General features: G+C 48.2%; 1 protein-coding gene across 5 annotated transcripts in view; it reads left to right on the forward strand.

Moving 5' to 3' along the window:
- Positions 1-27,616, forward strand: part of CABIN1 (calcineurin binding protein 1) — a 242,372-nt gene that overhangs the window by 86,161 nt on the left and 128,595 nt on the right. For all 5 annotated transcript variants that reach the window (XM_088477855.1, XM_088477854.1, XM_088477857.1 and 2 more), the window contains 4 exons: positions 5,964-6,079; positions 26,371-26,532; positions 26,975-27,181; positions 27,403-27,548. In XM_088477855.1, the coding sequence (XP_088333981.1) occupies positions 5,964-6,079; positions 26,371-26,532; positions 26,975-27,181; positions 27,403-27,548 (631 nt within the window). The remainder of the gene's footprint in view (positions 1-5,963; positions 6,080-26,370; positions 26,533-26,974; positions 27,182-27,402; positions 27,549-27,616) is intronic.

Raw genomic sequence — 27,616 nt, forward strand, 5'->3', positions numbered from 1 at the left:
ATGACGTCAGTCTTCAGGCACCACAGAGTTAAAGTTTTCAGCCTCCCAGGATGCATCTGGGTCCCTCTCCTATACCCCGCCCCCGGGCCAAGGCATCTCAGTTTCGTCGGTGCCTGGCCGGAGTCGGAGGCACTGTGCAGAGGGGGGCTGTGAAGAGCCCCTTTTAAAGGCAGCGCTGGCTGCACATCTGGGAGTACAGCATGGACAGTCAGTACTGACGTCCATGCTGTCTCCCCTACACCCCGCCGGTACCAGAACGCCGGTACTGATCCAGGGATGCTGGTAGACATCTGGGGTCACGGCTAGCGGTGCCCCCAGATGTCTTGGACCATGTCCGGATCCCAGGGGATAGCAGGTAAGCAGCGGGGTCCCGCGGTGGGTCCCCGCTGGTCACATGGTCCTGAGTCCCCAGGCAGGGGGCTCACTGGGGACTGGCTGCAGCGTGGAGCCAGGCGACCAACCTGCGCTTCCACTACCCCCTGGGACAGCGGGCCGCTGCTGAGTGGCATGCGCTGCGGCGTCCCAGGGGTTAAATGCATGCCAGGGGAGCACGCTTTCCCTGTCTCACAGCCGGCGCCTCCCCTGCTGCACACAGCCTCTCTGCTCTGCCTGATTGGCCACAGTGTGTCAGCTGTCCTCCCCAGGCCGGCCTCCTTCATCCTCTGCTCCTCGGTGGCCATCTTTGAAGCATGGTGAACGCTGCTGGAAGCCTGTGAGCGGTGGCATTGCGGTCTGGGTCCCCCAGCATACCTCTCCTCTGTTTGTCACAGGTCAGTGTATGCAGCGCTGAGTCCTACCAGCCTGAGGGTCTGAGTAGTTGAGAATCAGCGCTAATAGAGCAGGGATTTGTTTCTTCTGCATTGTATGTGACTAATCTGCTAGCCTGCTGTCTGTACTTTCACTTTCTACTGTCAGCCATATTACTGTCCCTGATCTTGCTCTGCTCAAAGCCCTTGCGGTGCGCGGTGTGCAGGGTGTTATTCACACTATACCAATACGTATAGGTGTGAGTGTCACATACTTACCATCATGTCTGAGACTGACTTTCCTCTCCAGCTCATGTGTACTAAATGTAAGGTACCAATAGCGGAGGGGGAGGGTAACGCGGAGGGGTTATGTCCCCAGTGCCTGGCACTGTCATGGCCGATTATGGTCACGGTCCCGGTACAGGAACCTCCCTGGGCTTGTTTCGCTAAGGCGCTTACAACCCTTGTGGGCCAGCTAGCTCCGCCACCTGCGTTTACCCAGACGGGTTTGTCCCAGCAGTCAGTGGTGTCGTCACCCATGCGGGAGTTCCCGAGAGGATATTGATCCTTCTGTGGCCACATTCATATATGCCTTTTTAAGGATATTAAGGGTGAGGCTACGGTGTTCCCTCTTTCTGATCAATTAGTGGATCATTTAGAGTAGGCGTGGAAAAATCCAGGTAAACGGTTTCAGCCCCAGAGGCGCTTAGCCGTGGCTTATCCGTTTGCGGTCAATTATTTTTCTTAGTGGAATCCCCTATGCAAGTGAATTCACATGTCACACGCCTAGTCAAAAGTGCCACGTTGCCTATGCCTTCGATGTCATCCTTGAAGGATGTCACTGACCACAAGGTGGAGATCTGCCTCAAATCCGTTTATTCCCTTGCAGGGAAGCATCCAGACCGGCTCCGGCCGTGTGTTGGGTAGCCAGAGCTATGGAGCGCTGGGCGGATAATTTGGAGGCGTCTTTGGACTCTGACTGTTCGGCTGAACAGACCGAGTTGGTGGGCAATCTCCGAGACTCGGCCACTTACATTAATGAAGCGGCCTTAGATATTTGTATGCTCACCTCTAGGATCTCCTCTGCAGCCGTGGCTGCTCGTCGCACCTTATGGTTGCGTTCTTGGAAAGCGGACGCGGATTCCAAAAAGGGATTAGAAGGTCTGGACAGGTACTATTTGGTCCAGATCTGGACAAAATTGTAGTTACGTTGGCAGCAGCAAAATCTGCATGTCTTCCGTCTGCTACGATTCCTTCTAGTGCTGGTGGGTCGTCCTTTCGGCTTCACAGGGCCCAAGGTAGGCCTAAAGTACAGTCCTTTCCACGGCAGGCTGGGACCAAGAAATTGTCCAAGCCCAAGAAACAGGTCTGGAGTACCAGACGTCCGGCTCCTAGGTCAGATAACAAACCTGCGGCCTGACGGTCCAGGCCTCCCTTTGGGGGACCCCAAAGTGGGGGGCACCTGCTTCAGTTCGCCCAGTGCTGGTCGAGGACTATGACAGACACTTGGGTTCAGGAGGTGGTCTCTCACGGGTATGCCCTCTCCTTTCGGGACAGGCCTTCCGCTAGACCGGAGCAAAGCCTCGGAACTGCGGAAGGTTTTGCACATTATGCTCCAGGCCGGAGTTTCAGTGCATGTTCCAATTTCCCAGAGGGGCCAGGGTTTCTATTCCATTCTATTTTTGGTGCAGAAACCCAATGGGTCTTACCGTTCAATACTAAACCTAAAGGCCCTCAACAAGTCCTTGAGGGTGCCTCTGTTTCGGATGGAGACCCTGCGGTCCATTATTCTGGTACTGGAACCTGGGGACTACATGGTGTCATTGGACATCCAGGACGCTTACCTGCATGTCCCTATTCTTTTGCGCCATCAGCAGTTCCTCAGATTGGCAATCTGCAAAGAACATTTCCAGTTCCGGGCACTGCCTTTTGGCCTGGTGACTGCTCCACGGGTATTCACCAAGGTCATGGCGGTCATGGCGGCTCTCCTGCGGACGCAGGGAGTCTGACTGTTGCCTTATCTGGACGACCTCCTGTTGATAGCGGGGTCTCCAGAGCTTCTTTTACACCATCTGGATCTGACGATTGCGGTACTGCAACGTCACGGCTGGTTGACAAACTGGCAGAGGTCCACTCTCACCCCGTCTCAGAGGATCCTGCACCTCGGGGCCTTATTGGACTCCAGGCAGCAGTGGATCTTTGTGACGGAGGAAAAGATCCTTGCTTTGTAGTTGAGGGTGCGCAGTTGTCTGCAGTGCCGTCGAGTGTCGATACACTCGGCAATGAGGTTATTGGGCTCAATGGTGTCGGTATTCGACATGGTGGAGTACGCCCAATTTCACTCCAAACCTCTGCTGCTTTTGATCCGGTCCAGATGGAATGGGTTGCCTCAGTGTCTCAAGTCCCAGGCGATGGGGCTCACTCCGGATGTTCGCCTGTCTCTAACCTGGTGTTTGCAGACGACCCACCTCAACAAGGGTCGCCCGTTCTGGGTGGCGAACTGGGTCCTGTTAACAACGGACGCCAGTCTCCGGGGCTGGGGAGCTGTCACGGGTCCACACTTGTTTCAGGGCAGGTGGACTCGGGCGGAAGCGGAGCTTCCAATAAACATTTTGGAGCTCAATGCGGTGTCAAGAGCTCTCCAGCTGGCACAGCCGGTTCTCCAGGGTCACCCTGTGCAGGTCCCGTCGGACAACGCCACCACGGTGGCCTATTTAAACCAGCAAGGAGGAACCCAAAGTCGGGCAGCACTCGCTGAAGTGTTCCGTATTCTGGTCTGGGCGGAGCGCAATCTCCCAGCATTATCAGCAGTGTTCATCCCGGGAGTCCTCAAATGGGAAGCAGATTTTCTCAGCAGGCAGGACTTGCATCCGGGAGAGTGGTCTTTACACCAGGACGTCTTTCGGAGTCTGGTGGACAGGTGGGGTCTTCCAGAGATAGACCTCATGGCGTCCCGGCACAACAACAAGTTGCCGGTGTACGGGTCTCGAACAAGAGACGAAAAGGCGTCTCTGGTGTATGCCCTGTCCGTCCAGTAGACGTTCCAGTTTGCCTACCTTTTCCCTCCATTTTCCTTTCTTCCGCGGGTAATACGGAAATTCAAATCAAGAAGGAGGTACGCTACTGTTGATAGCTCCCGAGTGGCCCAGACGGCACTGGTTCTCCGACCTCCAGAGTCTGTCCGTAGACGTTCCTCTGAGGTTATCATTACGACCAAATCTGCTATCATAGGGTCCTTGTCTTCACCCGGACCTGACTCGGTGTGGCTGTTGAAACGGTCATACTAAGGTCCAGAGGGTTTTTCTGGCTCCGCGGTGCAAACCATACTAAGAGCTCGTAAACCTTCCTCGGCAAGAATCTACCATCGTGTGTGGCATACTTTCTTCCGGTGGTGTAGACCTAGAGGGTATTCCCTTAGGGAGTTCCGCCTGTCTAGGGTGTTGGCTTTCCTACAGGCTGGACTGGATCATGGGCTTGGCCTGGCTTCTCTGAAAGTGCAGGTGTCTCCCCTGTCAGTCTGGTTTCATCGTAGGATTGCTGCGCTCTCTGATGTGCACACCTTTATGCGAGGTGTTCTTCACATTCAGCCACCTTTTGTTCCACCGGTGGCGCATTGGAATTGGGCTGTGGTCCTGAGAGTTCTCCAGTGACCGACGTTTGAACCACTGGACTCAGTGGACTTTAAATGGCTTACAGCTAAAACCATATTCCTTCTGGCCATTGCCTCGGCCAGAAGGGTTTCGGATTTAGGGGTTCTCTCTTGTAGACCCCCTTTTCTGAGTTTTCATAGGAATAGGGCGGTGCTTCGCACTCATCCGGGATTCCTTCCCGAAGTGGTATCCAGTTTTCACATCAATGAAGAAATTGTTGTGCCGGCTTTCAATTCACCTGGACTTTCAGTTGGTGACGCCACTTGGGATGTTGTGCGGACATTGAGAATTTATGTTGACCGCACCTCTTCTTTTAGGAAGTCGGACGCCTTGTTTGTCCTCTATGGCTTCCGTAAAAAGGGTTGGCCTGCTTCAAAGTAGACTTTGGCAGGCTGGATTCGTATGGCAATTTGAGAAGCTTATCTTCATGAAGGTCTTCCAGTTCCCTCCTCGGTGAGGGCTCTTTCTACTAGGTCTGTGGGTCCTTCGTGGGCAGCTAGACGTGGTGCCTCTGCAGTTCAGATCTGCAAGACTGCTACGTAGTCTTCTGTCCATACCTTTGTGAGGTATTACGCTTTTGACACCTTTGCCTCTCAGGATGCTTCCTTCGGGCGGCGGATTCTCCTCTCAGCACAGGAGCGTCCCCACCCTTAAAGGATACTGCTTTGGGACATCCCCAAGGTATCCTGTGGATACCCTATGGACCCTGAAGTAGAAAATATGAGATATGGTAAGAACTTACCCTTGTTATCTCTATTTCTACGAAGTCCATAGGGTTCCACAGGACTCCCGCCCTGTCGCACCTGTACTGCAGATGGGCTTTATTCTGGTCACCGGTTTTTCCGTCTCCCTATAGTGAGAATGTGATTCTTGTGAGTGTCCAGATTTTTTCTTCTCTCTCTTACTTCTCCTCCTCCGGCTTGTGACGTAACTGAGATGCCTTGGCCCGGGGGCGCGGGGTATAGGAGAGGGACCCAGATGCATCCTGGGAGGCTGAAAACTTTAACTCTGTGGTGCCTGAAGACTGGCGTCATCACCTATACCCCAAGGTATCCTGTGGAACCCTATGGACTTCGTAGAAATAGAGATAACAAGGGTAAGTTCTTACCATATCTCATATTTTTTTGGGTTGTCTTGTGGTACCTTTTTAATTTTTTGTTTTTTACACAGAATACCTTTGGGGGCCTGTCCAAGGGGTGCAGGGTGGTTTTTGGAAGTCTGCACCCCAAAACCCCAATTCTACATTTGTTCTCGCCACCTATTCATTGGTGATACTTTTTCGCTGGTCCCAATGCAAAGACTTTTCGCTCCGGTGAAAAGTCGGGAAAATTGAATACGGGGATAAGTCAAACCTGCGAAAATGACGTCATCAGCAATAAAGCATCGCCGATAACGGCTTTTCGCAGCCTAATTGAATGTGGCCCATAGTCTGCACTTTGTATCCAAGGGAATAGACAAGGTTCAACAAGCTCGCTTGATGCAGTTCTCCAGTCTGAGTGTGGTTACATCTGCAAGCCTGTTTCTACCTGCAGTAAAAAATATTGTCGTGTTTTTGTTCTTCTTTTAGGAAACTCATCTGCTCCAATGCTTCCTTCATCACTTATGCTCCTGAATACAGCCCATGAGTACTTGGGCAGAAGGTCCTGGTGTTGTAACTCTGATGGAACCCTTCTCAAATTTTATGTGAGTTATAAATGTTATATTATCTGTTATTCATAAATTGGCGACTTATTACACTACACAGTCTATATAACAACATACAATGGCATAAAAAAGGTAAAGATGGCCCTGCCCAATGCAGGATAGTCATAGACTTTGCAGATATTCAGGATGTTTTTTGTTCTGTTGCTTGGAATCTAATTTTAAAATGTGGAATTTGGATCCTTTTTGTAATGGGAGTGAAATTTGTGTGTACACGAAGTCTAAAATGTAATTTAGCTTCGAATAACTTCAGTTCTCTCAACTGTATTTGCACCCACATGTATTATTCACGTTCTTTCATCTTCAGTTTATCTTAAGCTTGGTACACACCTGGCTGACCTATCTAACTATTGGTAAGTGCATATACAGTTACCAATTGTTTGAACGATATAACTGCCAGCAGAGCTATTTGAATATGACCAGCCACTGGTGACGTCATATTGAAATGTCTTTTGCAGCTGACATATAGGGCTGTCGGTGAGTCAGCCATACAGACAGCCAGATGAAACAGTATATCTGAGAGATACATTGTCATCGCTTGCTGCAGGGCCGATCAGATGCAGATGTGTCCGTCATCTAGTCTCAATATGCCATGTGGGGCGAGTAACCTCTCGGGTCCCATGCAACTCTTCTAGCTTTGGGTGCCTTTTTTTTTTTACCGAAAATACATCTTAGTTGCAATGCGATGCTACTAGGACACACAAGGAGACTTTACTGATTAATTTAATATGCGAAACTTCTATATTGTCTACAAATCACAATGATACTTTGCATGTAAAAAAGCCACGCCCGCTGCATCATAGCACTTTGTACATCATATACAGATTGAGAGATTTAGTTGCACAAAGACATACAAGTGTCGCATTAGATTCATCAGCGCTGTATCCTGGTGCGTACTAGTCGCATCGCATTGTGACTAAGATGTATTTTTTGGGGAAAATTCTAAAAAAAGATACCGGTGCTCGCAGAGTAGCATAGGACATGGCGCGCCAAGAGGGGTTGTTTGGCGCGATTGCAGCAATGATGAGGGAGGACACATCTGTATGTTTGTGAACAACAGGGTTCACAGACATTTCGGGTACACCCACCAATGCACTCCAGATATATCGCCCATTCAATGGAACGGGTGATATATCTGTCAGTGTGTACCCAGCTTTACACAATCACACAACTTTTGAATACAATACACTCCTCATTATGTGTTACCAGTTTCTGTAACACTGTTACCTGTAATCCTGCTTTCTACTTTGGCCATCTGATGACACAGACTGACAATTGTGTTAAGCACCGACCATGGGATACAGAGCACTTAAAGAAAGTTTCTCTTAATTCTATTACTTCACACATTCTGCACCATGGAGTCTAGAACAATGTGTTTCTACTTCAGGGTCCATAGGGTATCCACAGGATACCTTGGGTGTGACGTCAGTCGCAGGGCACCAAAGAGTTAAGCTTTCAGCCTCCCAGGATGCACTAGGTCCCCCTCCTATACCCCGCCCCCGGGCCAAGGCACCTCAGTTTAGTTTGGTGCCCGGCCGGAGTCGGGTGCACCTGTTGGAGTGGGGGCTAGAAGAGCCCCTGAAGCTTATTCTTCATGCAGCTGTGGCTGCACAACTGGATGAACAGCATGGACAGTCAGTCCTGACGTCCATGCTGTCTTCCCTACACCCCGCCGGTACCAGAACGCCGGTACTGATCCGGGGATGCTGGTGGGCGTCTGGGGTCACAGCTAGCGGTGACCCCAGATGCTCCGGACCATGGCCGGATTCAAGGGGGACAGAGGTAAGCAGCGGGGTCCCGCGGTGGGTCCCCGCTGATCACATGGTCCTAAGTCCCCAGGCAGGGGGCTCCCTGGGGACTGGCTGCAGCGTGGAGCCAGGCGACCAACCTGCGCTTCCACTACCCCCTGGGACAGCGGACCGCAGCAGAGCGGTAGCGCTGCGGCGTCCCAGGGGTTAAATGCATGCCAGGGGAGCGCGCCTTCCCTGTCTCACAGCCGGCGCCTCCCCCGCTGCACACAGCCCTCTCTGCATGCTGCCGACTGGTCCTGTGGCAGCGCTCCTCCCCCAGGCCAGCCTCCTCTCTGCTCCTCGGCGGCCATCTTCTCCAGAACGCATGGTGAACGCTGCTGGAAGCGCTGGAAGGAAGCATCGTGGTCTGGGTCCCCCCGCATACCTCTCCTCCGCTGTGGTCAGGTCTGTGTATGCAGCGCTGTGTCCTACCAGGCCCTGTGTCTGTGTAGTTGAGTGATCAGCGCTGTTAGTGCAGGAATTGTTATTTTTCTGCATTGTATGTGACTGTGCTAGCGCTGCTGCCTGTAATCTTTTCTTCTCTAAACTGTCAGCTTTATTACTGTCCCTGTTCTTTCTGCTAAAGCCCTTGCGGTGCGGTGCTGCAGGGTGGTCTCTCGCCTATTTAATACTTAATTGGTGAGAGAGGTCACATACGTGGTGCCATCATGTCTGAAAGTGATTTTCCCCTCCGGCTACAGTGTACCACGTGCAAAGTACCGTTAGCGGAGGGGGAGGGTAGCGCGGAGGGCCTTTGCCGGCAGTGTTTGTCCATGGCGCGGCCTATTACGGTTACAGCACCGGTACAGGAGCCGCCCTGGGCTTGTTTCGCTCAGGCGTTAACAGCTTTAGTGGGCCAGTTAGCTCCGCAGCCCGCGTTTACTCCGATGGGTTTGTCCCAGCAGTCTGTGGTGTCGTCACCCATGCAGGGGTTCCCACGACAATTGGTGGTACCCCACAGTCTCCCTATTTCCCCGCTCCCGGGTTCTCAGGAGCCAGCGTGGGTTAACTCCCTGACGAGTTCTGTACAGCACTTGTCGGATGTGTTGCAAGGGGAGTCTGTGATGCGGTCTCATAAAAGGCCGGTGGCGTCTCTGTCCGCTCCTTATGAGGATGACGAAGGGACGTCTGATGATGGGGAGATTCTAGATCCTTACGATCAGGAACCTCTCCATACTAAGGACGCTGATGCTAAGTCCAAAGTATATATTCCTGGACTTATTCGGGCGGTCCGCACAGCCTTGGTGATTGAGGACGAAGTTCCCCCAGCGGCTAAATCTAAGTATGCCTTTTTCAAAGATGTGAAGGGCGATGCCACAGTCTTTCCTCTTTCGGGTCAGTTGGTGGACCATTTAGAGGAGGCGTGGAAACAACCTGGCAAAAGATACCAGCCGCAGAGACGCCTGGCGGTGGCTTATCCGTTCGCGGATAATTATTTTGCGAAGTGGGAATCCCCTCCACAGGTGGATTCTCACGTGACCCGTCTTGTCCGTAGTGCCACATTGCCGATGCCATCCATGTCCTCCCTTAAGGATGCTACGGACCGCAAGGTAGAAATCTGCCTGAAGTCCGCTTATTCCCTTGCAGGGGGGGCAGCACGGCCGGCTATGGCCATTTGCTGGGTTGCCAGAGCGATGGAGCGCTGGGCGGATTCATTAGAGGCTTCTTTTGAATCCGACTGTCCGGCCGATCAGGCGGAGTTGATTGGCAATCTCCGTGATTCGGCCACCTACATCAACGAGGCGGCTCTAGACATTAGTACTCTGGTGTCTAGAATTTCTTCAGCAGCGGTAGCTGCTCGTCGCACCTTGTGGCTGCGATCCTGGAAGGCGGACGCAGATTCCAAGAAAGGTCTGGAAGCGTTGCCGTTTACCGGAGAAGTTCTCTTCGGTCCGGATCTGGATAAGATTGTGGCCACGCTGGCGGCAGCCAAATCTGCCTGTCTCCCGTCGGCCGCTGCTCCTTCTGGTTCGGGACCATCGTCCTTTCGGTCATCTAGGGCCCAGGGCAGGCCCAAACCACAGTCGTTTCCTCGACAGGCTGGCCCTAAGAAATCGGTCAAGCCCCGGAAGCAGGCATGGAGTACCAGACGTCCGGCCCCCAAGCCAGATGACAAGCCTGCGGCCTGACGGTCCGGGCCTCCCTTTGGGGGATCCCAGGGTGGGAGGCCGCCTGCTACAGTTCGCCCAGTGTTGGTCGACCACTACGACAGACACTTGGGTTCTGGAGGTGGTTTCCCACGGATACGCCCTCTCCTTCCGGCACAGACCCCCGGCTCGCTTCTTCACCACGGGTCTCCCATCAGACCGGAACAAGGCTACGGAGCTGCGGAAGGTATTGCACACTATGCTCCAGGCTGGAGTTATAGTGGCGGTTCCATTCTCCCAGAGGGGCCAGGGTTTCTATTCAAATCTATTTTTGGTACAGAAACCCAATGGGTCATATCGTCCGATTCTCAACCTCAAAGCACTCAACAAGTCTTTGCGGGTCCCGCAGTTTCGGATGGAGACCCTACGGTCCATCATTCTGGCGCTGGAACCTGGGGACTACTTGGTGTCATTGGACATACAGGACGCTTACCTGCATGTCCCTATTCTTTGGCGCCATCAACAGTTCCTCAGGTTTGCAATCAGCAGCGACCACTTCCAGTTTCGGGCGTTACCTTTTGGCCTGGCAACAGCACCACGTGTTTTCACCAAGGTGATGGCGGTCATGGCGGCTTCTCTGCGGCTGCAGGGAGTCCGCATGTTGCCGTATTTGGACGACCTGTTATTGGTGGCAGGATCTCCAGAGCTCCTGTTACGCCACTTGGACCTGACCATTGCACTGCTGCAACGGCACGGCTGGCTAATCAACTGGCAGAAGTCCACTCTAATCCCGTCTCGGAGGATTCTGCATCTTGGAGCCTTATTGGACTCGGGACAGCAAAGGATCTTCGTGACGGAGGACAAGATCTCTGCTTTACAGTCAAGGGTGCGCAGTTGTCTGCACAGCCGCCGGGTGTCCTTACACTCGGCGATGAGGTTACTGGGCTCCATGGTGTCGGTGTTCGACATGGTGGAATACGCCCAGTTTCACTCCAGACCTCTGCAGCACCTGATCCTGTCCAAGTGGAACGGGCTGACTCAGTCTCTGAAGTCCCAGACGATTGTGCTCACCCAGGAGGTTCGCCTGTCCCTTACGTGGTGGTTACAGACGACCCACCTCAACAAGGGACGTCCGTTCTGGGTTCCAAATTGGGTCCTGTTGACAACGGACGCCAGTCTTCGGGGCTGGGGAGCAGTTTCGGGTCCACACTTGTTCCAGGGCAGGTGGACGCCGACAGAAGCGGAGCTTCCAATAAATATCTTGGAACTCCGTGCGGTCTTCAATGCTCTCCAGCAGGCACAGCGGTTTCTCCAGGGTCGCCCGGTGCAGGTCCAGTCGGACAACGCTACCACCGTGGCCTACATAAACAGGCAAGGAGGAACTCGCAGTCGGGCGGCTCTCGTAGAGGTCTCTCGGATCCTGGTTTGGGCGGAGCGCAATCTTCCGGCCATATCAGCGGTCTTCATCCCGGGAGTGCTCAATTGGGAGGCGGACTTTCTAAGTCGCCAGGACGTTCATCCGGGGGAATGGTCCCTGCACCCGGACGTTTTTCAACTACTGGTGGACAGGTGGGGTTTTCCAGAAATCGACCTCATGGCGTCCCGGCACAACAACAAGTTGCCGGTGTACGGGTCTCGCACAAGAGACGAAGGGGCGTCTCTGGTGGATGCTCTGTCCGTCCGGTGGACGTTCCGGTTCGCATACCTGTTCCCTCCGGTCTCCCTTCTTCCACGGGTAATCCGGAAATTCAAACAGGAAGGAGGGACGCTCCTGTTGATAGCTCCCGCGTGGCCCAGACGGCACTGGTTTTCAGACCTTCAGGGTCTGTCCGTGGACATTCCTCTGCGGTTGCCGCTACGACCGGACCTTCTGTCTCAGGGTCCTTGCCTTCACCCGGACCTGACTCGGCTGTCTTTGACGGCGTGGCTGTTGAGACGGCCATGCTGAGGTCCCGGGGGTTTTCCAGCTCTGTGGTGCGGACCATGTTACGAGCTCGGAAACCGTCTTCCGCGAGGATATACCATCGCGTGTGGCATACGTTCTTCCAGTGGTGTCGACCGAGAGGTTATGCACCGCGGGAGTTTCGTCTGTCTCGGATTCTCGCCTTCCTGCAAGCGGGACTAGATCATGGGCTTCGCCTTGCTTCTTTGAAGGTACAGGTTTCGGCCCTATCTGTCTGGTTTCACCGTAGGATTGCTACAATCCCGGATGTGCGCACCTTTATGCAGGGTGTTCTCCGCATTCAGCCGCCCTTTGTTCCACCTGTGGCGCCTTGGGATTTGGCTGTGGTCCTGAGGGCTCTCCAAGGACCGCCGTTTGAACCACTGGGCTCAGTGGATCTTAAATGGCTAACAGCTAAGACTGTTTTCCTTCTGGCCATTGCTTCGGCCAGACGTGTTTCTGAGTTAGGGGCTCTTTCTTGTAGACCCCCTTTCTTGGTTTTTTATGGGAACAGGGCAGTGCTCCGCACTCGGCCCGAGTTTCTTCCCAAAGTTGTTTCCCAGTTTCATATTAACGAGGAAATAGTTGTTCCGGCCTTTAACTCACCGGGTCTTTCCGTGGGTGAGGCCTCTTTGGATGTTGTGCGGGCCTTAAGGACTTATGTTGACCGCACTTCTTCGTTTAGGAAGTTGGACGCTTTGTTTGTCCTCTTTGGCTTCCGTAAAAAGGGTTGGCCTGCTTCAAAGCAAACTTTGGCAGCCTGGATCCGTATGGCTATTTCTGAAGCTTATCTTCATGAAGGCCTACCGGTCCCTCCTTCTCTGAAGGCTCATTCCACTAGGTCTGTGGGTCCTTCGTGGGCAGCTCGACGTGGTGCCTCGGCAGTTCAGATCTGCAAGGCTGCTACGTGGTCTTCTGTCCATACCTTCGTGAGGTATTACAGGTTTGACACCTTCGCCTCTCAGGATGCTTCCTTCGGGCGGCGGATTCTCCTTTCTGCACAGGAGCGTCCCCACCCTTAAAGGATACTGCTTTGGGACATCCCCAAGGTATCCTGTGGATACCCTATGGACCCTGAAGTAGAAAATATGAGATATGGTAAGAACTTACCCTTGTTATCTCTATTTCTACGAAGTCCATAGGGTTCCACAGGACTCCCGCCCTGTCGCACCTGTGCTGCAGATGGGCTTTGCTCTGGTCACCGGTTTTCCGTCTCCCTCTGGTGAGAATGTGATTCTTGTATGTGTCCAGATCTTTGTTCTCTCTCTTCCTTCTCCTCCTCCGGCCTATGGCTTGGTAACTAACTGAGGTGCCTTGGCCCGGGGGCGGGGTATAGGAGGGGGACCTAGTGCATCCTGGGAGGCTGAAAGCTTAACTCTTTGGTGCCCTGCGACTGACGTCACACCCAAGGTATCCTGTGGAACCCTATGGACTTCGTAGAAATAGAGATAACAAGGGTAAGTTCTTACCATATCTCATATTATTGCCTGTCTTGCTAATTGCTTTTCGTTTTCAGTATAGGAAATTTCTCTGATCAGGCATTGGAGCTTATGTAATAGGTTGCAAGCTGCAGCCACTGCGAGAACTCCTGCATGTCTTCCCGTATTTTTAAAGCGGCAATCATTTTAAAGACAAACCCTGTTTGGTTTTGCCTTTAAAATGATTGCCGCTTTAAAAAAAACATGAAAACTAGATGGGACAGACCCTGATCTCACCCTCCATTGCTTCTCACTACTTTTCTCTCTCCCCTTTGGCAATGGTATAAAGTGTGAGAGCATTCCAAACTAGGGATGTTCAGATTTTTCCCTCCAAAAAACAGGACTCAGAAAGAGGCAAAACGTCATCTTGCATGGACAAACATCATCATTCCTGGACTTTTGTCCAGGAATGATGATGATTGTCCATGCAAGATGACGTTTTGCCTCTTTCTGAGTCCTGTTTTTTGGAGGGAAAAATCTGAACTCTGCGTGCAAATTCGAACCTATCCGAGCATGCACATCCCTATTCCAAACATGTAACGAAAATAATCGAAGCGCAATATGACAGGAATAGGTGGCATGAATAGAACAATTCTCACTTGTTCTTTGCCTCGTAGTTTTCCTTTTCCACCTGATCGATTTGTATAGAGACCTGGCTTTGCCAATTAAAACTGACAAATCTATGTTTCATTAATGAGATTAGGACCTGGAACAAGAGTGCGGAAGGAATTTTCAGGGTATTTAAACATGTGCTAGCTCCCATGTTAATATCAATAAAAAAGGATAAATATGTGGCCTAAACCAGTCAGATATGTTCATGTAGTCTAATCCACCTCCAATATACAGTGGAAGAAAGCATGAAACAAGTGTCATATCACTGCAAGCAATTGGATATGCCATGCTCACAATTACTTGGAGGTGATTAAGCGACTCATGTTATAATGAATGGATAATTAACAAATTGGAAGTATAAAGAAAGACTTTTGTTTATTGTAATTTGTTTACTTACTATTAATACCCTGAAATGAAAAAGTTGGTAATAAGGATCATTTGCATAATACATTCAGTACTCTTTAGTAGTAACATCCAAAGCAATGTGCTTTTTACTTGAGACCTCATTCAGTGGTGGGATTCCCTTAAAATTTTCAGTTTCTTCTTCAGGGTCCATAGGCTCCACATGGAGACCTTGGGGTGTAGGTGATGGGAACTAATCCGGGCACCACGCAAAGCATCCCAGAATGCTTTGGGTCCACTCTCCCTATACCCCGAGCCAGAGACATCTCAGTTTCGTTGGTGCCCGGCCGGAGTCGGGTCACCATTTTGCAGGGGGGCTGTTCATCAGCCCCTAAAGCTTATTTCTTTATTTTATTTAGTTACTTCTACAAGCGACTTGAGCGCACAGCAGCAGACTGTCCGTTGGATTGGCTCTTCCCCTCAGCTCAGCGCGCCTTTCCTCTGCGGTCTGGCTTCCCTGAGCTTCTCTCCTCCTCCGAACGCTCCCGCTCTGAGGTCTACGGTGGCTATTTTCTAAGTGTGCAGCCGCAGTTCTCCCAGGACAGTGCTTGGTCCGGTCCCCCTGCATACATTTCCCCAGGGTCAGCGTACTCTCCCCAGGGTCAGCGTATATAGCCTTATTTCCAACCAGACACTGCGTCTGTGTAGTTGAGTATAGAGCCGCTTTGCAGCGTCTTTCCTGCATTGTATGTGACTTGTGCTAGCACTATGGACTGCCACCCCCCCGACCCGCCTTCCAAACGGGGCGAGCTGTCAATCAACGTCGACAGCTCGCCCCTTTTGGATCGAGACACGCTACGACCGGCGCTGTCGGTCGTAGCGGGTCTCTCGCATGCGCATGCTCTGTGGGGGGCCATCGACCCGGTCCAAGCGCATCGGCGCTAACGACTGGGTCTGAATGACCCCCTATGTCTCTCTGTGTCTCTGTTTCTATCTGTCAACTTATGACTATACCCTTTCTCTCATTCTGCCCTAAATACAGGTGTTGTTAAGGGTAGCTCATACCTGACCTCAGAGATATATATATAATTCAATATTTCTGAGGTCTGTCACATACTGTTGTGTGCTGCACTGTGCCATAATTTGGCAGCATGTTCCTGCAGCCCATAAGCATAAGACAGGACCAGTATATTGCTCCCTGTTAGCATCTATACTTACTCGAGGTTGCTTTGTACATGGGGCCTGATTCAGAGCCGCTCGCTAGATGCGATCGCTCGCACGAAGTGTATGCAAATTGCGTAGGCAGTGCTATCGCATAGCAATGCATTAGCACACCCAGTATTTCTTAGAGAGCGATCACACAGTGTATGCAGACACCCACCAGTCTGTTCTAAGGCACCCATCTGTGCACGTCATGTCCAGGAAGTGTATTCAACCATCGGTACATCGGGTAACATGGGATGCTAACGCAGCGCTTGAGGTTGACCATACCCTGCCGCAAGCACTGCAAGCACTTCAGTGTAAAAACAAGCCAGGTGACGTGTACTATGCTGTCTTTTAATTATGCACACCTCTAAAAGGCCGTTGAGATGTTCAGGCACGCTTGCGTTTGCACCTCCAGTCCCCCGTTTTTAATGGCCAGCCCGTTACCACCTACAAACGGCTTCCCCTGTCACTCACTCTGCTGGGCAGTCTATGCGCAGCAAGCGAATGCATTGTGAACTTTCGCTAAGGTATGCGCACTGCGGTGCACGCTCACAATGCATACACACTGCATACCATCGGCAGCAGTGAGAGTATGCATCTTAGCGAGTTGGTCTGAATGAGCTCCACAGTGCACTATTGTGCATCATTTACCCCGCAGACATGTCTGACAAGGGTAATGGACACATTCCTGTACTTTTGTCGCAATCTTGCAGATTATGTACTCAGCTTTCAGTGAGGAGGATGTGGTTCAGGATGTATGAGATGTTCTAACCCACCATGTTCCTCGAACCCCCTGACATCAGTACAGGAGCCCCCTTGGGCGGCTTTCTCTCAGATGCTGGCCTCCATTGTAGACCGTCTGGCGGTCCCGGCTGTTGTTCTAAATATGGGTGTAGCACAACAGCCTGTCACTCAATCACAGGGACTACCACTGTACCTCAGCAGGTGGTCATGCCCAGAGTGGAATTGCTACAGGGTCGTCCACCATGGGTGGATGTTCTCTCTAACTCAGTACAGAGTCTGGCAGCAACCTCTACTGCTCTTCAGACCATGTTACAGAGTGAGGAGCACGTTAGACCAGTTAAGCGTCATATGTTGTCATCTTAATCCACACCGCTATCAGAGTCTGAGATGTCTTCTGATGACAGAGAGGTGACTGATGCCTATAACCCTGACTCCCCTCGGCAAGAGACGGAGCCTAAGTCAAGGATTAATATTCCTGGCGTGGTGCATGCGGTCAGATCTGCATTGGTTATAGAGGATGAGGAGCCAGCCCCTAAATCCAAACACCCTCTGTTTAAACAGGTGAAGATAACTTTGGCAGTATTCCCTCTGTCGGATCAGTTGGTGGATCACATGGCTGAGGCCTGGCAATTGCCTGGTAAGAGGTATCAACCTCAGAAACGTTTGACCTCCTGTTACCCGTTTCCAGAGGCTCATTGTAAAAAGTGGGAATCCCTCCCTGCAATGGATTCACACGTTACACGGTTAATAAAAAGTGCAACGTTGCCTATGCCTTCCATTTCTTCCTTAAAGGATCCTACGGGTAGGAAGGTGGAAACTTGCCTGAAGTCTATTTACTCTCTTTCAGGAGCTGTTGCCCGGCCGTCCATGGCTATCTCCTGGGTAGCTAAGGCTATAGAGAGTTGAGCCGTTACACTTGAGGACTCCTTGGAAGTTCCAGAGGATCAGGTGTCACTGGTCGGCCATATTAGGGAGGCAGCTGCATATATCGGTGAGGCCGCTCTGGATGCTAGTTTACTGGTGTCTGCTCGCCGTTCCCTGTGGTTACGCTATTGGAACACAGATGCTGATTATAAGAAGGGCCTAGAGGCCTTACCCTATAATGGGGAGATTTTGTTTTGTCCAGACCGGGACAAGATTTTTGACACGTTGGCCAAATCAAAATCTGCATTTCTGCCCTCAGCATCTGCTCCTGCAAAGTCTCGAAGCTCCTCCTTTAGGTCCTTTCGACCTCAAGGAAAAGCCAGTCCTTTCCTAGGCAGTCTGCTGCCAAAAAAACTGCCAAGCCTAAGAAAAAGGCCTGGAGCACAAGACGCCCGGCCTCCAAACAGGAGGATAAACCCACAGCCTGATGGGGCAGGGCTTCCTCTGGGGGACCCCAGAGTGGGAGGCCGACTTCATCAGTTAACCCAGTACTGGTGTCAAACCACCAAGGATGCTTGGGTAAGAGAAGTGGTCTCTCAGGGGTACGCCCTCTCATTCCTTCAAAGGCTTCCCCACCAGTTTTTCTGCACAGGCCCTCCTTCAGACAAAACCAAGGCCTTGCAGATCCAGAAAGCCATACAGTCCTTGCTGCAGGCAGGGGTAATTGTAATTGTAGGGGTAATTCGTTCCACTATCTGAACGAGGAACTGGTTACTATTCTACTCTCTTTCTGGTTCAGAAACCTAATGGGTTTAATCAGCCTATCCTCAACCTCAAAGCTCTGAACAAGTTCCTCAGGGTGCCCAGGTTAAGGATGGAAGCCTTACGATCCATCATACTAGCTATGGAACCAGGGGATTACATGGTATCACTGGACATTCAGGATGCATAACTACATGTTGCCATAACACCTTCTCACCAGCGTTATCTGCAGTTTGCTATACTGCAACGACACTTCCAGTTTCAGGCGCTGCTCTTTGACCTATCCACGGCTCCAAGGGCATTTACCAAATTATGGCTGTCATGACAGCCCACCTGCGGAGTCGGGGTATCCGACTCCTACCATATCTGGATGACCTCCTCTTATTGGCGAGTTCTCCAGAAGTGCTTCACCACCACCTGCAACTAACAGTTGCTTGTCTACAAACACACGGGTGGTTTATCAATTGGAAAAAGTCCTCCCTAATTCCCTCACTGAGGATGGTTTATTTGGGAGCCCTTCTAGACTCTCACCAGCAGAGAATCTTTCTGACTCCAAAAAAGATCTCTACGCTCCAGCTGCAAGTATCAGATGTCTCCGCAGTCGCCGGGTGTCAGTCCACTCGGTGATGCAGGTTCTGGGTTCCATGGTATCCACATTCGACATGGTGGAATATGCTCAGTTCCATTCCAGGCACCTGCAGGAGCTGATCCTCTCCAGGTGGGATGGATTACCTCACCGGATCAGAGCTCAGACGATGGTACTCTCTCTGGAGGTGCGTCTGTCCCTCTCTTGGTGGCTACAGACATCTCATCTAACCAAGGGTCGTCCCTTTTGGATCCCGGTCTGGATACTCTTAACAACGGACGCCAGTCTCCGTGGATGAGGTGCAGTTGACCGGTCCACACTCCTTTCAGCGCCGGTGTACAACGGCGCTGCTTGTTTCTCCCTCCCCTGCCCATCAACATATTGGAACTTCGGGCTGTGTACAGGGCCCTCATGATGGCAAAGCACATTCTTCACGGAAAGCCTGTGCAGATTCAGTCCGATAACGCCACCACAGTGGCGTACATCAACCATCAAGGAGGTATTTGAAGTGGGGCAGCAATGACAGAAGTATCACGCATTCTGACATGGGCAGAATCTCATCTCCCAGCCATTTCGACAGTGTTCATTCTGGGAGTTCTCAAGTGGGAAGCGGACTTCCTCAACCGTCACGACATGCATCCAGGGGAATGGTTTATTCACCAAGAGGTGTTTCAACTCCTAGTGGACAAATGGGGTCTTCCAGACGTGGACCTCATGGCCTCCCGACACAATCACAAGTTACCAGTGTATTGGTCCAGAACAAGAGATGCCGAAGCAAGCCTGGTGGATGCTCTGTCAGTAAAATGGACCTTCCTGTTTGCGTACCTATTTCCTCCAGTCTCCCTGGTTCCTCGAGTTCTTCGGAAGTTCAAGCAAGATGGAGGCACTGTCCTGCTGGTGGCTCCAGCTTGGCCCAGACGTCATTGGTACTCAGATCTTCGGAGTCTCTCCATCGACACTCCGTTCCTGCTGCCTCATCGTCCGGACTTGTCTCAGGTTCCTTGCCTTTACCCGGACCTGGATTGTCTCTTTGACGGCGTCGTTCTTCAGACATCCCTCCTAAGGTCCAAAGGATACTCTAGCTCGGTCATCAACGCGATGCTTAGAGCACGTAAACCTGCCTCCGCCAGGATCTACCACAGAGTGTAGCATACATATTTCCAGTGGTGTCGTACAAAAGCTTACGACCCTCACTCAGGTGTTTCAAATTTCCAGAATACTGTCATTCCTTCAGGCTGGGTTTGACCTTGGCCTGCGCCTGGCCTCGTTGAAAGTGCTTGTCTCTGCACTATCTGTGTGGTTCCATTGTAGAATTGCTCCACTTACGGATATCCGCACCTTCCTTCAGGGTGTCCTCCGGATTCAACCTCCCTTTGTCCCACCAGTAGCTCATTGGGATTTGGCAGTAGTTCTTCAGGCCCTCCAGGGTCCTCCATTTGAACCACTAGATTCAGTGGGTCTTAAGTGGTTAACAGCTAAGACTTTTTCTTCTGGCCATTGCATCTGCCAGAAGAGTGTCAGAATTGGGAGCTCTCTCCTGTCGTCCTGTTTCTAGTTTCCATATTAATCAGGAAATTATAGTACTGTCCTTTCTGTCTTCAGACCTCTCGGCAGGGGATGCCTCATTTGATGTGGTCCGCACCCTCAGGATTTATGCGGACCGTATCAGTTCTCTTCGGAAATCAGACTCCTTATTTGTGCTGTATGGATTTCACAAGAAGGGATGGCCAGCCAATAAGCAAACATTGGCTAGATGGCTTCGTATGACTATCTCAGAAGCTTACACGCAGCCAGGCCTGCCTGTTCCGTCTACTGTTAAGGCTCGTTCTCTGTCTGTGGGTCCCTCGTGGGCAGCTCGCCGTGGTGCCTTGGCTATTCAGCTTTGTAAGGCGGCCACGTGGTCTTCTGTCCAGACCTTTCTAAGATTCTATGCATTTGATACCTACGCCTCTCAGGATGCTTCCTTTGGGCGCCGAATTCTCCTCTCAGCGCAGGCGCGGCCCCACCCTTAAAAGGACTGCTTTGGGACATCTCCAAGGTCTCCCTGTGGAGCCTATGGACCATGAAGAAGAAAATGAGAGTTATGGAAAAAACTTACCTTGGTTAACTCTTTCTTCAAAGTCCATAGGGTCCACAGGGCCCCCGCCCTGATGCACCTGGATTCATATGGGCTATCTTACTGGTCACCGGTTATCCTTCTCCTTCTCTGTGAGAGTGATTCTTGAATGTTCCAGTCTTCCTTCTCTCTTATCCTCCTCCGACCTTTGGCTTATTACCAACTGAGGTGCCTCTGGCTCGGGGGCGGGGTATAGGGAGAATGGACCCAATGCATCCTGGGAGCTGTAAAGCTTTAACTGTGTGGTGCCCAGATTGGTTCCCATCACCTACACTCCAAGGTCTTCCTGTGGACCCTATGGACTTCGAAGAAAGAGAGTAAACCAAGGTAAGTTCTTACCATAACGCTCATTATTTCATAGTAAAACTGCAGTACGACTTATTAGTGTCTACGCTGATTATAATACTTGTCATGAGACTTGTAGTTCATGATTCTTATAGATCATCTCTATATTGTATATTGCAGTGCATATGTTAAAATTTTACCTTGAGATGAGGAGATCAACTGATTTTTATGAGCACAAGACACGATCAACTGAAAGGATTTGAAAGTTTGATTTATAATATTTTAATAAAAGTGTTATTTGTACTTTCTCTATATTTGTTTATTCAAGTTTGTGATTGTTTAATTAGTGTTACCACACTATATATACTAGTTGTTGTTTCTAATAGGGGATTTACAAATTGTTCACACTTTGCTGATACACAGTTTGTGCCAGGCCCTAATCTTGTAGACATGGGCAAAGCCATAGTGGATGCAGGGGGTACCATTTCAATGGGGCCCAGAGGCATAGGGGGCCTGAGACCCAGGTCTTACAGTTGTCTACTAAGTTCCCGACATTTCCTGTTGGGTCTGACGCTTTGAAGAGGGGGACTCATCAGCACTTCTATAGATGGCTTTCTCTGTCTCTCCCACTCAGTAAAGCTTCACACTAATATGATCCATCTCTTGCACTCTTGTTTCTCCCTCACAGACATGGCAGAGCTAATCAGTGTGCTCGGTACTGTTGGAGAGTAGGCTTCTCCTTGACTAAACCTTTATTAAGTGTGCTGGGGGTAGGGACCGAGCACAAAGATTAGGACTGTCCTAGAAAGGGATAGCATGCTAAAATTAAGATCTACGCTCAAAGTTGCAATCTCCTACATTATGAAGTGTCATCCTCAGGTAGGAGCTGGTTGGTCACCGCCCCCACCTCCACTATTTTTACACTCACTGTAAACTGCAATTTTCTCAGATCTACAAAGACCTGCAGACGTGGTAAGTTTGTAAGTTTCAAAAGCTGCCAAAAGGGATGAAGCACTTGAAGTATCAGCAAATCATGTGAGATAAGATAAGTTACTTATATAGCACCAGCATATTCCGTTGCGCTTTACAATTAGGAACAAACAGTAATAGAGCAAGACTGGGTAATAACAGACCGACAGAGGTAAGAGGGCCCTGCTCGCAAGCTTACAATCTAAAGGAAATATGTATTGATTCACAATGATAGGTGCTACCTATAGCATAATGGTTCAGCCAGATTGCAGAGGTTCTTGGTGGGCTGTATGATCCAGTCACACAGGAATGTTGGCCCTAGGGTCAGGAGGATGTGAAAGTGAAGAAAGAGAAAATATGTAAAGTTATGTGTGGACTGTATAGAGGGGATATAATTGGGTAGGATAGCTTATGAAGGTTATGAGGATGGTTTTGGAATTTGATAAATTTGTCTGAAGAGATGAGTTTTCAGGGAGTGCTTGAAGGTTTGGGGACTAGAGGAAAGTTTTATTGTGCATGGGATGGCATGCCACAGAGTAGGTGAAGCTCAAAAAAATAGGGAATGAGTGCAAGAATGAGAATTTTTGTAGTGTCTTGTGTAAGATATGATCATATATGATCTCTTACCAGACTTCTACTGTATGCAGGATAAGGTTGTCTAACTAGGTGATATCCCACTTAGTGAGTTTTAATAGTAAGGGATGTGTGTGTAGTGGATGTTAAATTGAAGACTGGTCACTACCATGGGGCATAAAATTAACTAGGGCACTACTATGCTTGCAGGTGCTGCTCCGATATTCCCTGCAGCACTGTCCTGCTACATGGAACGATGCCATCTTTATGTATGAAGGATTAATGGGATGGGTGTGATTTGGCATCCATTGAAAAAAACTGTCAAATAGTGAAACGTACGTCGGCGGTGTAACACGCTGACCACTTGTGCTGCTCTGATATGTATATGTGATTTACTGAATATATGTGAAAGTAATCAATGTGGATAGCTGAGATATCAGTCAATATTGAGACGTGGCTGCTGTATGCTGCACGCTAGAGAGGCATAGTCTGCCCGGCAGTTTGGCATTTGTATGTGAGTGCTGGAACATACGTGATACAGTGGCTCTGACCTTGCATACTGAATATTATAGAGAGACACTTTGTCCCATAGTCAAGCACCAAAACGCACATATATATATATATATATATATATATATATATATAATGTGCGGGGTCATTCAGGGGACAAGGGTTTTTGTTATAAGACGGAACACTGACTGAAAATCTACAGTGCGTGTAAAGCCATAATTTATTACCCTGACAGAAGCTTCATGCTAAAAGGAAAATACAAACCTCTGATGCCCTAAAGAGATGAGCATTGATGTTATTTAAGCAATAATGCCAGTAACATTATCTAATTAATATAATATGTATCCCTTTACACTCTTGGTAGAGATAACAGCTGGATATTAACAATAGGGGTGTGAAGATCCTACTATATTAACAGCACCAAGAGATCTATTCATTCACAATTCCCTAAACAGATATCTATTTTATGGGTAATAAAGACCCCAAATAGGATCATTAATTTTGAGATACTAGCACCATATATCAATGTGCTTTGAATGTGGTGACAAAAGATACAGTTTGATTCTTTATCAGCTGCTTATTTTCTATTTATTCTGACACTTCCTATTTGAAACAGATGTATTAGCTTATGTGGAGGAGAAATTCTGTATCCAAATAGGAAGTGCTAATACAGTGTGGTTTGTGTTAGGGGTATATTACAACTGACAATAACTCATTGCCACTGTCTACACTAGAAATCAATATTGACTGATTAACATATAATTTAATTAAGTTCTATATACTGGCAAAGTTTACCTATATGATGATGATTTAGTGCAACCACACTGATTGTAAATTAACTTTCACACCTAACTCCTCTATAGTTATCATCTGTGTCTATAAATTACAGTGACATATTGATTTTGGATCCTCTTAGAGGAGGTATGAATTTGATCACATATATACGAAGTACAATGAGTGAAGGATATTTATACCCAAAATATTGGAACAATTATTCACAGAGTCACAGCACACAGTAAATCAGTGTTTTTTAACATTTATTTGATTTTACTTTTAGCTTTAATATTTCACTTGACATAGTCATTTAACAATTAAAGTAATTACAACTGTTACATTTATATTTCTTTTGTGAGGCATTAATTCAATACATTTTGAATATCAACAAATAAAGGTTATATTTTAATATAATATTCATTGCGTCAACAAAAAAGACATTCTTTTTCTCTTCTCCCTTTGGTATCTATGCCAATACACCTTGCCCATCCACTGCTGCTGGGTGTAGTGTGCTGCAGATATCCTTGTGTCATTTGCTGATGTTGAGAACTGGATAGTGTGGGGTATATTTACTAGAGTAAGAGTTTTTAGAAGTGGAGATGTTGCCCATAGCAACAAATCAGATTCTAGAAGGTGCTGGTTATTATGTAGAATCTGATTGGTTGCTATGGGCAACATCTCCATTTCTAAAAACTCTCACTTTACTAAATTTACCCCTGTGAGTGAGATTTACTGTACAATAGAACATTTTCCTAGAGGCCCTATTTAATAATTATTTTGAATTTAAAACCGTTATTTCTGAAAGTGGCAACACAAAATTTTATTTCAATTTCAGCCATTTAGGACTTGGAAGTGATTATGGTTACTGCAGTATAAAAAACCAAATTGGCTCTTCTCTGATATGTACTGTGGCATAGGAGCCCGGGGATATTATAGTTACTTCTTATCGAGGATAGATAATCTAAATAGAATTATGTTTCCTCCTTTTCTGAACATACACGTCACAACCTCTAAACACGGCAGCAAGATTAGACTGGGCATTTTTAGCTTAATATCAAAAGTAGGATGCGACGATAGAATAATTTGGGATATACTTTATTTTAATCTTTTAGAAATTCCCTTGATTTTTTTATTCGGGAGGGGAAATTCAGATGTGTGCAAACTTTAATATGGCTTAATTTTATGGACTTTTTTCATTTTTTTACATTTTCCTAAAGCAGTCACAGGGGGACCACTGAAGGGATGTTAGATAAAGGAGAACTGGGAGAATTACATCCATTCCCCTACCACCATGCTCCTCTAGGTCATTGTCTGCTTGGCTGGCACCAAGATTTTATAACTAGTATGTCTTCTGGCAAAATATGCCTGCCTGCCTGCCCCTGTCAGTATGATGCACAGCTACTCACCAACGGTTTAATACAATTCCAGCCTACAATCATTGTGCAATATAGATACAGCAGTCCCCTGATGTTTTGACTATCCTGTGTATATTACATATAGTTTTTGTTTTGTTTTATTACTCTTTGTGCTGCGCAATTGTCAGCAAGTTACCTCTTGGCATAGTGTTGCTGGCATTTTGTTATTAGAAAAGAGCTTTCAGAATTATATGTGTATTCTTGGGGCTTTTTATAGATCTACAGCATAGCTGACCAGGGCTTTATTTTTGAAGGTCTTACTGGGCCTTGCAATTTGGTTAAAGGGTCTTAATTGCTTCTGGAAATTTTGTTTAAGCTTGGTACCTTAATGATTTTATAAACGATGTGACGTTCCTTTCAATATCACTAACAATGATCCGATTCCAGAACACGAGATTTTGAACGTACACACTCTGCGATCATCCCTCCGATTACACAATATATCGTGCCCGAGGACTGTAAGCATAAGCAATTAATCGTTGCTCTTGTACACCTTGTCCGATCATCGTGAAGAACAGTGACAAAGATCCAGATGTGTCCTTACTCAACTTTGCTCTTAGTGCAACCAATATTCACTAGAGTGGCTCCAGGTCTCGCGTTAAGGTTTCTTAAGTGTATTTTCGCTCTGCCGTCACTACTCCACTATAATAAACATAGCACTTTCAATTGCACAAAATTCGTAATAATATTTGTGTAAAAGTAGCATCATATTAGTGAAAAAGTAGCAAAGCGTGAAGACAAATGAACATTTCTGTCTATACAAACACTGACAATGCGACTCAAAGTGAAAAATAATGTCATACATTGTTGTTTGTCATGTATAGCATAGATCACTATTGCGGTTTATGCATGACCTGATTGGGCTTGGGCTTTGGCTGTCTCATATTAGTAGGGGTAAAGGCTACACAATATATGTGACCTAAAATAAGTTCCTTCCACAAAAGAACCCAGTACTGTCTATACTTATTCCTGTGTCCCCCAGTGTTGAGCAAGAAAAAAACAAAATATGTTAAGTGTTTGTAAATATGAAGCAATTTAAGTTACTGTGGAATATTTGTAATTTATATTTGTCTTTGCATATTGGTTTGATTGATGAGTTGTGTATGTGTGTAGACCCAAGCAGGCAGCCATTTTGATCTACAGCTATGTGACTGAAAAATCTTTTATTTGTGTTTTACTTTTTTTAAGACCCATTTTTTTTACCATAAATTTACATAGGTACGTGTCCTGCAGAAAGAGCTAGCGATGTCCTCCAAAGAAGATACACATCCCTTCAAGGAGGAACTAGAGACTGCCCTGGAGCAGTGCTTCTACTGTCTGTATGGTCACCCCAGCAAGAAGAGCAAGGCTCGCTATTTAGAAGAGCATTCTGTACAACAGGTATCTGCCAACACTGTCCTATTAAACAGCATGAACTACAGCCAGATAGGTCTGAGAAGGATAACGGCCTCTGCAGCAAGGGTTGGGTTAAAGAAAACTTGCCCCTTTTTTTTTATAGGTCATTATTAAACATTTGTAACCAAATTTGTTTTTATTAGACTGAGTGCTTTAGGTTGCAGTGTTGAAGTTGTTTAGGGATATTAGCTTATTCTCCTACAATTTATAACATGAGAAAATAATTTTAAGTTTGTACAAAAATACATTCTCATAAACTGTATAATACGCATGGATGAGACTGGAAACAAAGGGATATCTCAAGCTGCTCAGGGTTCTATAGCTTCCATATTTGCAAAGCTTGTCTGCTTGACCTATGGTATTACAGTATATGCTGCATTTAGTATGGGTATGGAACAGATTGGGGTAACTATCTGATGCTCTGCAGGTAAAGCTTCTCTGGGAAGATGCACTGATTTTGTTTGAGTACTTCAAGCCAAAGACCCTTCCGGAATTTGATAGCTACAAAACAAGTACAGTCTCTGCAGACCTGGCTAATCTACTGAAGAAGATATCCACAGTGCTACCCCCCTCAGATAAACCTAAACTGAGCATGGAGATGGTCTCTGCCTACATTGAGGGCACAAGCACAAAGGTACATGGGCTTGTAAACCCAGCAGTTACATTTGTGTTTTGTCACATTACTAAGGAACAATCTGAATGGTGGTTATTTTTTAATAATGTATATTTGTAACTGATATAGCTGTATATAACTTATAATTCAGTTTTTTGCTTATCTGTTTAAAACATACAAATAAACTAATGAAGAAAATATAATTTAATTTCAACTACTGACATTCAGACCATTTATTGCAGGTGCCATTACTTCCAGAGGGAGCAGAGAATTCCCCTGCAGTGCTGAGCGAGTTATTTTATCTTCTTGCAGACTATCACTTTAAAAACAAGGAACAGACCAAGGCCATTAAATTCTATATGCATGACATCTGCATCTGTCCCAACAGGTGCGTCAATCAATTCAACCTTTCTTTATGCTGTGCTCACAATACCTTCTTACACTGTTGTATGCTGC

The sequence above is a fragment of the Taudactylus pleione genome, unplaced genomic scaffold (assembly GCF_031769625.1).
Source record: "Taudactylus pleione unplaced genomic scaffold, aTauple2 ptg000205l, whole genome shotgun sequence".
Classification (NCBI taxonomy): Eukaryota; Metazoa; Chordata; class Amphibia; order Anura; family Myobatrachidae; genus Taudactylus; species Taudactylus pleione.